Source organism: Rhinopithecus bieti, unplaced genomic scaffold, assembly GCF_001698545.2.
Source record: "Rhinopithecus bieti isolate Rb0 unplaced genomic scaffold, ASM169854v2 scaffold_70550, whole genome shotgun sequence".
NCBI classification, from domain to species: domain Eukaryota; kingdom Metazoa; phylum Chordata; class Mammalia; order Primates; family Cercopithecidae; genus Rhinopithecus; species Rhinopithecus bieti.
The window spans coordinates 108,676-122,513 of NW_016826791.1; the positions used below are offsets into that span (position 1 = coordinate 108,676).

The following is a 13,838-nucleotide window of genomic DNA, read 5'->3' on the forward strand; positions in this document are numbered from 1 at the left end:
ATTATTATTATTATTATTATTATTATTATTATATTGAGACAGGGTCTCGTTCTGTCACCTAGGCTGGAGCTCAGTGGTGCAGTCTCAGCTCACTGTATCTTCATCCTCCTGGGATCAAGTGATCCTCCCACCTCAGCCTCCTGAGCAGCTAAGACTACAGGTGCCCACCACTATGCCTAGCTAATTTTTTACAACTTTTTGTAAAGGTGGAGTCTCACTATATTGCCCAGGCTGGTCTGAACTCCTGTGCTCAAGTGATCCTCCCACCTCAGCCTCCCAAAGTGCTGGGAGGCTGAGTCACCATACCCCTAAGGTTGATGGAATTATAACTCCCATTTTTCAGCAGGAGAAACTGAGGCTCTGGAAAAGTCATTTGGTAAGGGCTGCAGTGTCTGTGGGAAGTGATTGCAATCTAGGTCTGTCTGACTCCAGAGCACACATTGAACCATTTCGGGGTTTTTTTGTTGCTTTTTTTATTTTTGAGATGGAGTCTCACTCTGTTGCCAAGGCTGGAGTGCAGTGGCCACGATCTCAGCTCACTGCAACCTCTGCCTCCGTAGTTCAAGTGATTCTCCTGCCTCAGCCTCCTGAGTAGCTGGGATTATAGGTGCCCGCCACCATGCCCGGCTAATTTTTGTACTTTTAATGGAGACAGGGTTTCACCATGTTGGCCAGGCTGGTCTTGAACTCCTGACCTCAGGTGATCCACCTGCGTCGGCCTCCCAAAGTGCTGGGATTACTGGCATGAGCCACCACGCCTGGACTTGAGCCACTTCTTTATGTTTCCTATCTCAATGTCCTGGGTAATTGTCTTCACTTCTCTGAGCCTCAGTTTCCTCACTGGCAACAGAGGATCACACCCTGTGTCTCAGAGGGCTATGGTGAGAATCTGATGAGATTACACGTGTCCTGTATACACATGTGTCTACATATGTGTGCATATATTTGTGTATTCATATGTGTGTATCTGTGTTATTTTGTGTGCATATATTTGTGTTTGTGTGTGCGTATTTGTGTGTGTATATTTGTGTGTATGCGTTTGTATGTGTATATTTATGCATTTGTGTACATATATTTGTGTATTTGTGTGAGAATGTATTTGTGTGTGTATTTGCATATACTTGTGTGTATTTGTATGCATATATTTGTGTGTGTATCAAGTCTAGCACAGAATTGAGTACATACAGTAGATGTTCAATAAATAAATGTTAAATGAATGAATGATGGTTGGGTGTGGTGGCCCGTATCTGTAATCTTAGCACTTTGGGAAGCCAAGGTGGGCAGATCACTTGAGGTCAAGAGTTCAAGACCAGCCTGGCCGACATGGCAATACCCTGTCTCTACTAAAAATGCAAAAATTAGCCAGGCGTGGTGGTGGGCACCTGTAGACCCAGCCTCTTGGGGGGCTGAGGCAGGAGGATCACTTGAGTCCAGGAGGCAGTGAGCTGAGATTGTGCCACTGCACTCCAGTCTGGGCAACAGAGTGAGACCCTATCTCAAAAAAAAAAAAAAAAAAACAAAAATAAATAAATGAATAAATAATCCTCAAAATCCTCAATAATGACAATGATGACGATGGCGGTAATAAGAACTCAGGTTCTAGAGTGAGACCAAGCCTAGGATGACGTGAATATGACACCCAAGGGTGCAAAATTTAATGGGGCGCTCACTCTTAGGGTCAAGCGAATGCCTCACTTGCCTAACCCTAGTCCTGGGCCAGCTCTGGAGTCAGACCACTTTGGTTCAAATCTAAGCCACTATGCTGTGGCTGTGGGTAAGTCACTTTCCTTTCCTATGCTTCCATTATCTCATCTGTAAAATGGGGATGATGGTGGTATCTCTCTTACTGATGATTCAACGATACATGAAAAATGTCTGGCACAGTGCCATAGAGTCAGAGCTCAAATTGTGTGATAATAATTATGATTACAGCGTTGTGACTTTATAGGTACAATTATTATCAGGTAGTAGACATAGAAATGATGAGGATGATTACTATACCCGTCTTACAGAGGGAAAAACCATGCCCCAGAGAGTGCCTGTTCAAGCCCTCAGAACAAGCCAGAATCGGGAATGGATGCTGCATCCGCATCTCGGAGACCTGGCTCCTGCATTCCAGCTCATCTCCCGCCCACCAGGGAACCACGAAGGGACCTGGGAACTGCAACTCCCAGGAGGCGCCAGGGCAGCTCTCTGCAGCAACTAGGGCCCTGCCGCCGTGAAGCCTGCTGGGAGCGGTAGTCCCCAGGCTCTTGGACCCGGGACGGGCGGTACCTGTATTAGGAGGCGGAGCAGCTGCTCCTTGGAGAAGGGAATGAAGCGCTCGCGGTACTGCTGGGCCCAGTCGCGGGGCTCCTTGGGGTTCCACATCTTGCGATACTCCCCCATCTTGGCTGCCAGCGATGAGAGGGCCCGGGGGGGACCGAGGAGCGCGGGCACCAGTGGCCCTACTCGGACCCTGAACCCCCAGACCCCCCGGGTCACATGCAGCATGGCTAGACCCTTTCCCTGGAGCCTAAACAGAGGAAAATGGGCAGGGGTCAAAGGCCATCTAGAGGAAACGCGCCCTCTCCACCTCCACGTCCCACCCTCCAGAAGCCGTCTCTACCCCAGGCAGGGCGCAGAGCCCATCTGTTCGCCCCCTGTTGCCTGTCCCCTTCCCACACTGTTCAGTTGGCCTGGGTCCCACACAGGGGTCAGAGGTCTTAGGTTCTGGGGCGTTTTGCAGGCCCAGAAATCCTGTAGTGGTACAACGTTTCTTTGGGGTCTAGACAGCGAGGTAGATCTTAGGAGAGCACGAAATGCTCGGAAAGGTTACCTAGGGGGTGCAGGGCCGCCCTCCCTGGCCATGCAATCCCCCGAACTCTCCCTCACCTTAGCCAAAGCTCGACTGTCATTGAACCTCCTGCGCATGTGCAGGAGGGCGTCCTGGGCTCCCGAGGTTCGGCTTCAGCCAGCAGTAAAACGCATGCGCAAAGCCTGTATCAATGCGAGCTGTCCATTTCTCACTGCCGACTCCCTATCTCAACTACGCATGCGCTATCTGCCTGCCTTTCTCCACCACTGGCCTCGTTTGGGCGCAACGCATGCGCCGCAGGAGTGTATCCTTGTCAGCTTGCTACAAAGGAAAGGGGCGGAGTGGACCCGAGACTCCCCAGAGGAATGGGGCGGGGCAGGGCTCCCGCGCGCAGTACGCCAACGGCGCGCAGTCCAACGTCCGCAGAGGCCACGCCCCGCCTCGTGTCAGCTCCTGAGTAGGCGGAAAGCGGGAGGGGGCGGGACTTGAGCGCAGCCAATCAGCTGTGGAGGAGCGAAAAGGCGGGAAAAAGCGGAACCAAAAGAAGGCGAAGGTGGCGCCAGGGATAAGGAGAGGTGGGCGGGCGAAAAGAAGGGCGGGCCCTCCGGTGACGCAGATTGGCCCTCCAGAGACGGGGCGGCCCCTTCTTAGGCGGCGTCACCCCCAAACCCCAGCACTGCCATTCCGGGTCCTTAAAGGGGAGACCGCGATTCTAAGAAGGTAGCCCAGTGGCGGGGCGTGGCCTCATTCTGAGGTTCCCCACAAATCCGAGGTCCCGACTCCCAGCTTGAGGAAGTGCACTTTAATGAAAATGGAGCTGAATTCGAAAGGGAGGCCCTTATTCTGGGAAAATAGCCCCAAATGACAAAGACAGCCTGAAATATGCCCTGAGATACCTGGGTTCTCCACGAAGGGTGCTGTCACCCCCAAACCTGAAAGGGATTCTTTGGGTTCAGACCTCCCAGAGGCTCTGATCTCAATGGCCGCACCCCCAGTCCCCAGAAAATCCCACCTGTGCCCTCTCACAGAAGGACCCAGTCCTTCTGCTCCTGGGTCACAAGACGTGGTCCCCAAATATCCCAGTCCTCCCCTGCACTCCACCTCTGGGACCCCTGACAGCCCTCACCCCACAACCCCCTCAGCCTACATTCCTGACTTCTGGAACCTGAAGCAGCCCCTTCACTTATGTCCCCCCACTCCTGGGACCCCAGAATCCCCTCATCCCAGGCCCTCACCTCTCGGGAATCCTCCGTAGACCCCCCTTAACCCACACCTCAACCTAGGGGACCCTCAGCGGCTCTCTCACCCTGCACCTCCACCTCTGCGACCCTGGCAGCCCTCCCCACACAACCCCATTCCTGGGACCCCCCCAGCACCCGCATCCTATGTCCCCCACTTCAGGGACCCCCAGCAGCCCTCTCACCCCACACAACCCCATTCCTGGGACCCCAGCACCCCATCCTGTGCCCCACTCCTGGGGCCCACAGAAGCCCCCTCACCACACAACCCCATTCCCTGGGACCCACCTGCACCCCCATCCTATGTCCCCACTTCTGGGGCCCCTGACAACCCATTCACCCCACACCCTGACTCCTAAGAGCCTCAGCAGTCCCCTCACCCCACACAACTCCCTTCCAGGGACCCCCCCCATCCCCACCCCATGTCCCCCAATCCTGGGGTCTCCAACAGCCCGTCCACCCAGTTTCCCTGACTGGCATCCCCCATCTGTGTCATCCCACAGCAGCCAAGCCCAGGGCTGGCCTGAAGCCCCCGGACGGCAGTGCCCAGCAGGCAGCGCCCAGCACCCTGACTCCCACCTCCCAGTGGCCCCAAAGGAGAACTGCTGCCATGCACATCCCCGAAAGCCTCCAGGACCTGGCCAGCAGCGAAGCCGTGCAGTTTCTGAGAAGGCCCAAGACCATCACGCGGGTCTTCGAGGGGGTGAGGCCCTCCCATGGCCCGACTATGCCCCTGGGTGACAGGAGCCAGGAGCTCTCAACTCCCAGACAGTGCGGGAGATGGGAGGGGGGCGGGCAAGGAAGGGGTCAGACGGGGAGACAAGGCAACAGGGAGCAAATGCTGACACCACCTTTTCCTGAGCACCCCACTATGGGCCCCATGCTATTGAGGCACTTACAGACTCATAGTAAGGAACAGCCCTCGGAGTAGGTGCTGCAAGTCCCATCTCCGAGATAAGAAAACGGGCTTAGAAAAGTTAAGTAAATGTTTTTTTCTTCGAAACAGTCTTAATTAGCCAGGCGTAGTGGCACACACCTGTAATCCTAGCTACTGAGGAGGCTGAGGCAGGATCACTAGAACCCGGGTGGTGGAGGTTGCAGTGAGCGGAGATCGTACCACTGCACTCCAGCCTGGGCAACAGAGCTAGACTCCATCTCGAAAGAAAGAAAGAAAGAGAGAGAGAGAGGAAGGGAGGAAGGAAGGAAGGAGGAAGGAAGGAAGGGAGGGAGGGAGGGAGGGAGAGAGAGAGGAAGGAAGGAAGGAGTTTCGCTTTGTCACCCAGGCTGGAGTGCAGTGGCACAATCTCTGCTCACTGCAACTTCCACCTCCTGGGTTCAAGCGATTCTCCTGTCTCAGCCTCCCTAGTAGCCGGGATTACAGGTGTGCACCACTGCGCCTGGCTAATTTTTGTATTTTTAGTTTCGCCATGTTGGCCAGGCTGCTCTTGAACTCCTGACATCAAGTCATCCACCCATCTCAGCCTCCCAAAGTGCTGGGATTACAGGTGTCAGCCACCGCACCCAGCCTAAGTAAATTTTTTAAATCTGGGATGTCCAATGGGGTAGCCACAACCACATGAAGTTACCTCACATTACGCTAATTAAAAGAGTTCATTCTTTAGTCATAGTGGCCACATTTTAGGTGCTCAACAGCCACATGTGGCTGGGGACTCTCAAATTAGACAGTACAGGCTGGGTGTAGTGGTTCATGCCTGTGAAACTAGCACTTTGGGAGGCCGAGGTGGGCAGATCACTTGAGGTCAGGAATTTGAGACCAGCCTGGCCAACATGGCGAAAACCTGTCTCTACTAAAAATACAAAAATCCAGGCGTGGTGGCATGAGCCTGTAGTCCCAGTTACTTAGGAGGCTGAGGCTCGAGGATGACTTGAGCCCATGTGGCGGAGGTTGCACTCCAGCGTCAGTGACAGAGTGAGACCTTGTCTTAAAAAAAAAGACAGGCAGTGGCTCACACCTGTAATCCTAGCACTTTGGGAGGCTGAGGCGGGCAGATCACGAGGTCAGGAGATCAAGACCATCCTGGCTAACACGGTTAAACCCCGTCTCTACTAAAAATACAAAAAAATTAGCCGGGCATGGTGGCGGGTGCCTATAGTCCCAGCTACTCGGGAGACTGAGGCAGGAGAATGGCATTGACCTGGGAGGCGGAGCTTGCAGTGAGTGGAGATCGCGCCACTGCACTCCAGCCTGGGCAACAGCGTGAGATTCCATTTCAAAAAAAAAAAAAAAAAAGTGCAGATATGGGACATTTTCATCATGCCAGAAAGTTCTGTTAGACAGTATTGGCTAAGGTCACTCAGTAAGAGGCAGGGGCAGGATTCAAACTCAGATCTGTGAGATGCCAGAGCCCATTTATTTTCCACCTCCCAGTTGAGGGAGGAGGAGGAGAGGAACAAGGGCTGGGGATCTAGGAAGAGAATAAGGAGTGCAGACCTAAAGTGCCAGATGTTGGGTGGTCACTGTGTGCCAGGCACCGTGGCACCGTTCATTTCATCATCCCCACATTCCTGAAGAATCTGGACACCTGGAGTCAAATCCTCATTCAGCCCAGACTTTGCTGTGTGACCTTGAACCAATCACTGCTCATCTCTGGATCTCAGTACATGAAGGGTTAGAGCTGTGGCTCTGACCTTTAACCTGTGCTACTTCCACCACTCTGCTTTAACAGAATTGGAAACTAAGGCCCAGGGAGATGATAAGACTTGATCGAGGTCTTGGGAGTAGGTGGGGTTCCCCAGCTCAAAACCAGGGTCTCCCCTAAGTCCTAATCCAGAGTATCTCCTCTCTGCCCCTTCTAGAGCCTGAGGTTGGAGAAGGAACAAACAGGCCTGGAATCCTGGCTCAGCCACGTGCTGTCCATGCAAAGTGACATACTGCCCACTTTACCTGGGCCAGGCCTGGCATCATTACCAGCAGCAGCATCTTTCTTTCTCAAAAGTGCCCCTTCTGTTTGATGGCTTGCATGGTCACTCTGTGTCCGTGTGACCCTGAGCAAGCTATTTGATTTCTCTGAACATCTCCATACGCTCATCTGTAAAAAGAGGATCCTAATACTCTACCCCTAGGAAAGACCATTGTGAAAATGAAACAAATTAATGCCTATAAACTGATTAGCATGGGACAGGCAAGTAGTGATCTTTCCTTAGTGATTTTTTTTTTTTTTTTTTGAGACAGAGGCTTGCTCTGTCACCCAGGCTGGAGTGCAGTGGTGCAGTCTCAGCTCACTGCAACCTCCGCCTCCCAGGCTCAAGCAATTCTCGTGCCTTCCGAGTAGCTAGGATTCCCAGCATGCACCACCACGCTTGGCTAATTTTTGTATTCTTAGTAGAGATGGGGTTTCACCATGTTGGCCAGACTGGTCTTGAACTCCTGACCTCAAATGATCCACCCGCCTCGGCCTTCCAAAGTGTTGGGATTACAGGCGTGAGCCACCACACCCAGCCTTAAACAGTGATTATTATCAAAACAAACCATTACTCCTAGGGCCTAGGATGATCGAGATTTGTGTCCATTGTCCTTCCCCAGGGAAAGAGGGGAATCTTGAAAACCACATTCCAGCACCCAATCTTTTGCTGGTGTTAACTTCTCTACTCCTCACCACAACCCTATGACACAGGCTTACGATCCCTGTTTAACCCAAGGGGAAACTGAGGCTTACAGAGGCCGAGTGGCTTGCCCAAGGACATCACCCAGCTAATGAGCAAGTGCAACTTGGATCCACCCACCCGTCTGGAAAGCCTCAGAAGGCAGAGCGGGTGGCAAGGGAGACGGAAGCCCAGCTGGTGTGGACTGATGCAGGGAAAGGGGAGGAAGAGCCGCCAACCGTGCCAGACGTTCTGGTCACGGACTTTGCCTGCCGCCTCCATCCACCCCCCCACCCAACGCCCCCGCAACCCTTCCCCCCTGGTCTGGCTCCTCAGTAGGGAGTCTCTGGGCAGCTGGTACTCTTGTCCTCACTGCCGCCTGCCAGCTGGTGCCTTAACGGATGAATCTTTGCTCCCTCCCTAGGGACAGGCCAGGGAGGGCATGGAAGTTTGGACTGAGGCTTCAGAGGGATAGGGTCCCTCCAGCCCAGATGAGCCCCTGCTCCTCCAATCTCCAGTGCCCTGGGCTCATGTCACAGCCCAGGGTTTTGGGGGTCAGTGGACAGACAGCCCACCCACCTAGATGTCAGGAGGGCTGGATTCCAATCCCCCTTCCACCGCTTACTGACCTTGAGAGGACGCCTCCCCTCTCTGGGCAAATCACAAGAATGACCATTTTCCTGAGCACCTGCTAGAGCCAAGCCCCGACCCCCGCATTCCTCCTTTTCATAGCATAGAAACAGACCAGGAAACTGAGGCTCCAAGAGATGAGTGATTTGCCCCAGGCCATACAGCTGGCGCAGTCAGACGTGTCTGGCTCTTTCCACTCCACCAAAATGGCTTCGATTTATCACCTGTGAAACAGAAATGAATTAATGACCTCCACCACGTGGGGCCGGTGTGAGGTTCCAGGGAGGTAGCACAGGTAAAATGAATATGGTCTCAAAAATGATCGATGTGCTTTCCCGTACTCGACCTGGCTCTGCCTCAGACCAACAGGGCCAGACACTCCCTCTCTATAGTCAGTTCTTCTCCAAAATAGGCAGAATCATCTTACAGCCGCCTCCCTCCAAGGGTTGCTGTGCGGATCAAGTGAGATGATGGATGTGAACACCCTTGGTTATTGCCGAAGGGCTAGGCAAAAACAGGGAGTCAGGGCGTTGCTGTTGTTGTTGTTGTTGTTCACAGAAGGCAATTAAGGCAAAGGAGAAGGGAGGATGGACGGAAGCTGCGGAGTTTAGGGGTCAGTTCTTTGCCTCCTCCATCTCCACTCTGAAGGGCAGGGCAAGAGTCGAGACAAAACCAAAGTCATTCACTCTTTCAACATACATTTGCTGAAGTCCAGTCTAGTGCTGGATGCTGGGGATAGAGAGGAGGGGCCCGGCAAGGTGGCTCACGCCTGTAATCCCAACGCTTTGAAAGGCCAAGGCAGGAGGATTGCTTGAGGCCAGGAGTTTGAGACCTGCTTGTGCAACATAGTGATACCGTCTCTACAAAAAATTAAATATGAGTGAGGCATGGTATTTCGCACTTGTAGTCCCAGCTACTCAGGAGGCTGAGGTGGCAGGATCGCTTGAGCCCAGGAGGTCGAGGCTGCAGTGAGCCGTGATCATGCCACTGCACTCCGGCCTGCAAGACACAGTGAGACACTGTCTCAAAAAAAGAAAAAAGAGAGAGAGAGTCCTATGTGGAGCCTGTCCAGGAAGAGTTCCAATTCTAACGAAGGGGAGATTTTCTTTTTCTTCTCTGTTGAGACAGGGTCTCACTCTGTTGCCCAGGCTGGAGTGCAGTGGTGCAATCACAGCTCACTGCACTCCCAACCTTGTGGGTTCAAGCGATCTTTCCATCTTAACCTCCCAAAGCACTGGGATTACAGACACGAGCCACCACACCAGACCAAAGGGAAGATTTTCAACAGTCTGTTTCCCTTGGCCTACCCACCCCCAACCCCAACCCCTATCGCTAACACTGCCACTTTCAATCAATCACCAAGTCCTATTTTACACGCTAAATATTACTGAATTCCCCAGGGCTCTGGCCTCAGCGTTTCTCGCCTGGGCCTCCCCGCCTCCTCTCAGGTGTGTTGGCCTCTTGTCTTGCCCACTGCCAATCCATCAGCCACGTGACCGCAGAGGGCTTCTCTAACCCCAAGGCTGACCTTGGCTGTCCCCTGCACAGAATCCTCCCATTCATAACATTGAATGCTTTCCATGGCTCCCCAAGTCTGGCTCCTGGCCCTGTTGTTCCAGGCCTTTTAGAGGCTGCCTCCCACCCACTTTTCCAGCCTCATCTCACACCAAAACCCTCCAGTGAGTTTCTCTCTTATCTCTGAAGCTGCCTGCTCTGCAGCATCTGGCTTTTCCACGTGCCGTCCGCCCTGCCAGGAATGCCCTTCCTCCTCTTGTCTGCCCAAGAAACTCCTTGTTCTTTAAGGTCCAGCTCAGAACTCACCTTAAATCCAGCCCTCAGTCTGGCTTCCGCCTTGACTCTCTTCCTGACCCCAGGCCCCAGCCTCCTCCCCACCACCCCATCTACACACCAGCTCATCTTTGTCTGGCACAGACCTGCCCTGCTGCATTGTGACCATCTGGGACAAATCACTGGGGATTCAAATTTTCACTGAATTTCATTGACAGGAGCCCCCCCACTCAAGGCGCGTGGTCCAGCGTGAGGTAGGAGAGCAGGCGGTCAGGGGCAGACTCAGGAGACAGGTTGCTTCAGTTCAAATCCAGGCTCAGACACTGACACTGACCAGCTGACTTTTTTTTTTTTTTTGTGACAGGGTCTCACTGTGTCTCACAGCCTGGAGTGCAGTGGCACTATCAGAGCTCACTGCAGCCTTGACTTCCGGGTCTCAGGTGATCCTCCTACCTCAGCCCCACAAGTACCTGGGACTTCAGGTGCACGCCACCACACTGAGCTAATTTTTTTTTTTTTTTAATTTTTTGTAGATACTAGGTCTCACTCTGTTGCCTAGGCTGGTCTCCTGAGCTCAAGCGATTCCTCCCACCTTGGCCTCCCAAGTGTTGGGATTACAGATGTGAGCCACCGTGCTTGGCCTTTTGTTTGTTTGTTTGTTTGTTTTGAGACAAAGTCTTGCTCTCTCACCTCGGCTGGAGTGCAGTGGCACGATCATGGCTCACTGCAGCCTCAGCCTCCTGGACTCAAGTGATCCTCCTGCCTCAGCCTCCCAAGTAGCTGGGACTACAGGTATGCACCACCACCCCCAGCAATTTTGTTTTAATATTTTGTAGAGACTGGGTCTCACTCTGATGCCCAGGCTGGTCTCGAACTCCTGGCCTGACACAATCCTCCCACCTCAGCCTCCCAAAGTGCTTGAATTACAGGCATGAGCCATCTCGCCCAGCCAGCTAATTGGGTTCAGCCAATTCCTTATCCTCTCTGTGCCTCAGTTCCATGATCTGAAACACACGGCTGTGAGTCGTGCCCGCGTCCTAGGGTGGCCGTAAGGATGACCTGGGTGAGGGTTTGTAGAGTGTTTCTGTGGTTTATTTAGCAAATACACATAGAAGACAGGCATGGAAGCGGACTGTGCACCATGCACAGACGAGAGGGACAGGGTTACCGGATCAGTGTCGTTCTTTGTCTAAAACAAAATCCCGAAGCCAAAAAACAAGGCAAAATGTTAATATGTGTTAGTTTGGCCAGTCGACACTGGGCGTTTATGTTTCTCTTTGTATTTTTCTGTATGCTTGGACTATTTTGCAAATTGAACCTAAGAAATGAATAGGGATTAGTGAGGCCAGGAGGGAGGAGACAGAAGTTGCAGAGGGAAGGGCTCTAAGTGCCTCCTCTCGTTTAGTCCTCAGAATCACCCCAGAGGGAAGAGCTGAGAGGCAGAGAGAATAATCACGACTGCCAACACTGATTCAGCTCTTCCCATGTCCCGGGCACCGGGCCAAGCATTTTATACGGGTACCTGGGTTTGGTGGCAGAAGGAGAGTGTGGAGGAGGCAGGGGTGAGTGGGGAGAGATGAAACTGGAAGAGTGAGGGGGGCGGAGATTCTGCAGGGCCTCCAAGGCCAGGCTTCAGGGCTGGAACTCAGTCCTGAGGCACTGGGGAGCCATGAGGGACTGTGAGCAGGGAGGGGCAGAGTGTGGAAAGATTCCTCTGGGGCTGTGGTGGGGATGGGCTGAGGTGGGGGAGACTGGAGGTGGGGAGGCTGGAGGAGGCTGGGGCAAGGGCCAAGGAGAGCAGACGAGGCCTGAGCCAGGATGCAGCAGAGGGGACAAGGGTCAGGAAGCTGAGGGCTATGACACTATGACAATGACAAGGAGGGAGGGGCCCAGACGGACCAGTGACTGGGTATACAGAAAGATCGACAGCACCAGGGAGGAAGGAGGAGCAACTTCAGGGAGAGACTAAGCTCCTCTCTGGCCCCTGGGAATCCACAGGTCTTCTCCCTGATTATCTTCTCCTCCCTGCTGACTGATGGCTACCAGAACAAGATGGAGTCTCCGCAGCTCCATTGCATTCTCAACAGCAACAACGTGGCCTGCAGCTTTGCCGTGGGAGCCGGCTTCCTGGCCTTCCTCAGCTGCCTGGCCTTCCTCGTCCTGGACACCCAGGAGACCCACATTGCTGACACCCGCTTCAAGATAGCTTTCCAGCTTCTGGACCTCATCCTGGCTGGTAAGCCCCCAGGACCCCCCACCCACAGCTGCCCCTCCTCCTGCTCACAGCCCTCCTGGCTCCCCAGGGCCTCCCGGGCACAACCCTTCAGCCGGCCTCCACCCTGACGGTCCTTCCAGCAGGAGGCATCTGACCACAAGTGGCCCAGAGCTTCTCACTGCTCCTGACACCTGCTGTCTCCTCCTGGGGAATTATTATTACCCTTCAGACTCTGGGTAAGGGTCACCTCTTCTGACCCCCAGGCAAATTACAGCGGCCTCCCTTCTGCCCTATGTTTTCTTTGCTTCCCTCATTCACAGAAAATCTTTTTTTATTATTTTTTTGAGGGGATGGAGTGTCACTCTGTCGCCAGGCTGGAGTGCACTGGCACAGTTTCGGCTCACTGCAACCTCCGCCTCCTGGGTTCAAGCGATTCTTCTGTCTCAGCCTCCCGAGTAGCTGGGACTACAGGCGCATGCCACCATGCCCAGCTAATTTTTTTTTTGTATTTTAATAGAGACGGGGTTTCACCATGTTAGCCAGGATGGTCTCGATCTCCTGACCTTGTGATCTGCCCGCCTCTGCCTCCCAAAGTGCTGGGATTACAGGCATGAGCCAAAGTCTTGCCTCCTAACCACTGCCAAACACTCCCGATGGAGCCTGGCACACATGTAGCACAAAATGTGTGTCCTTCTTCTTTGGGGCCTGACCTCCTTCCTCTCAGTCTATTTGATCTCAACTCCTCCCCACCCTGCCGCTCCTCCTCCCCACTGGGCCACTCCCAGTGACTTAGGGCCAAGGGAGCCCTGGAAGGTCATTCGATCTAGTGCTATGCAGGAGAACTCCCTGTGAGGGTGGAAATGTTCTGTCCCTGCACTTTCTCATGCAGGAGCCACTTCCTGCCCGTGGCTACTAAGCACTTTGAAATGCAGCCACTGGCGGGGCGAGGTGGCTCACTCCTGGAATCCCGGCACTTTGGGAGGCCGAGGCAGGCGGATCACTTGAGGCCAGGAGTTCGAGACCAGCCCGGCCAACAGGCAAAACCCCATCTCTACTGAAAACACAAAAATTAACTGGGCAGGGAGGTGAGTGCCTGTAATCCCAGCTACTCGGAAGGCTGAACCAGGAGAATCGCTTGAATCCAGGAGGCAGAGCTTGCAGTGAGCTGAGATTGCACCATGGCACCCCAGCCTGGGCAACAGAGCCAGACTCTGTCTCAACAACAACAACAACAAAAAGAAATGTGGCCAGTGCAGCTGAGAAACTTTTTTTTTTTTTTGGAGACGGAGTCTCGCTCTGTCACCCGGGCTGGAGTTCAGTGGCCGGATCTCAGCTCACTGCAAGCTCCGCCTCCCGGATTTACGCCATTCTCCTTCTTCAGCCTCCCGAGTAGCTGGGACTACAGGCGCCCACCACCTAGCCCGGCTAGATTTTTCTATTTTTTAGTAGAGACGGGGTTTCACCATGTTAGGCAGGATGGTCTCGATCTCCTGACCTCGTGATCCGCCCGTCTCGGCCTCCCAAAGTGCTGGGATTACAGGCTTGAGGCACCGCGCCCAGCTTTTTT

The 13,838-nt window shown here is 53.6% G+C and overlaps 2 protein-coding genes across 5 annotated transcripts in view; one reads left to right on the plus strand and one right to left on the minus strand.

Moving 5' to 3' along the window:
• Nucleotides 1-3,212, minus strand: part of TMEM143 (transmembrane protein 143) — a 30,294-nt gene extending 27,082 nt beyond the window's left edge. Inside the window, exons 1-2 of the mRNA XM_017863648.1 lie at nucleotides 2,875-3,212; nucleotides 2,275-2,515 (exon numbers count right to left, since the gene is read on the minus strand). Coding sequence (XP_017719137.1) covers nucleotides 2,275-2,515; nucleotides 2,875-2,897 — 264 coding nt within the window. The 5' untranslated portion in view covers nucleotides 2,898-3,212. The remainder of the gene's footprint in view (nucleotides 1-2,274; nucleotides 2,516-2,874) is intronic.
• Nucleotides 3,213-3,243: 31 nt separating this feature from the next.
• The window catches only part of SYNGR4 (synaptogyrin 4), an 11,950-nt gene continuing 1,355 nt past the window's right edge, over nucleotides 3,244-13,838 (plus strand). Inside the window, exons 1-3 of one of the 4 annotated variants that reach the window (XM_017863646.1) lie at nucleotides 3,244-3,350; nucleotides 4,539-4,738; nucleotides 12,055-12,292. In XM_017863646.1, the coding sequence (XP_017719135.1) occupies nucleotides 4,646-4,738; nucleotides 12,055-12,292 (331 nt within the window). In that variant the 5' untranslated portion in view covers nucleotides 3,244-3,350; nucleotides 4,539-4,645. Of the gene's footprint in view, nucleotides 3,518-4,538; nucleotides 4,739-11,480; nucleotides 11,619-12,054; nucleotides 12,293-13,838 lie in introns of those variants that run through there. The other 3 variants (XM_017863645.1, XM_017863644.1, XM_017863647.1) reach the window with 3 other exon arrangements.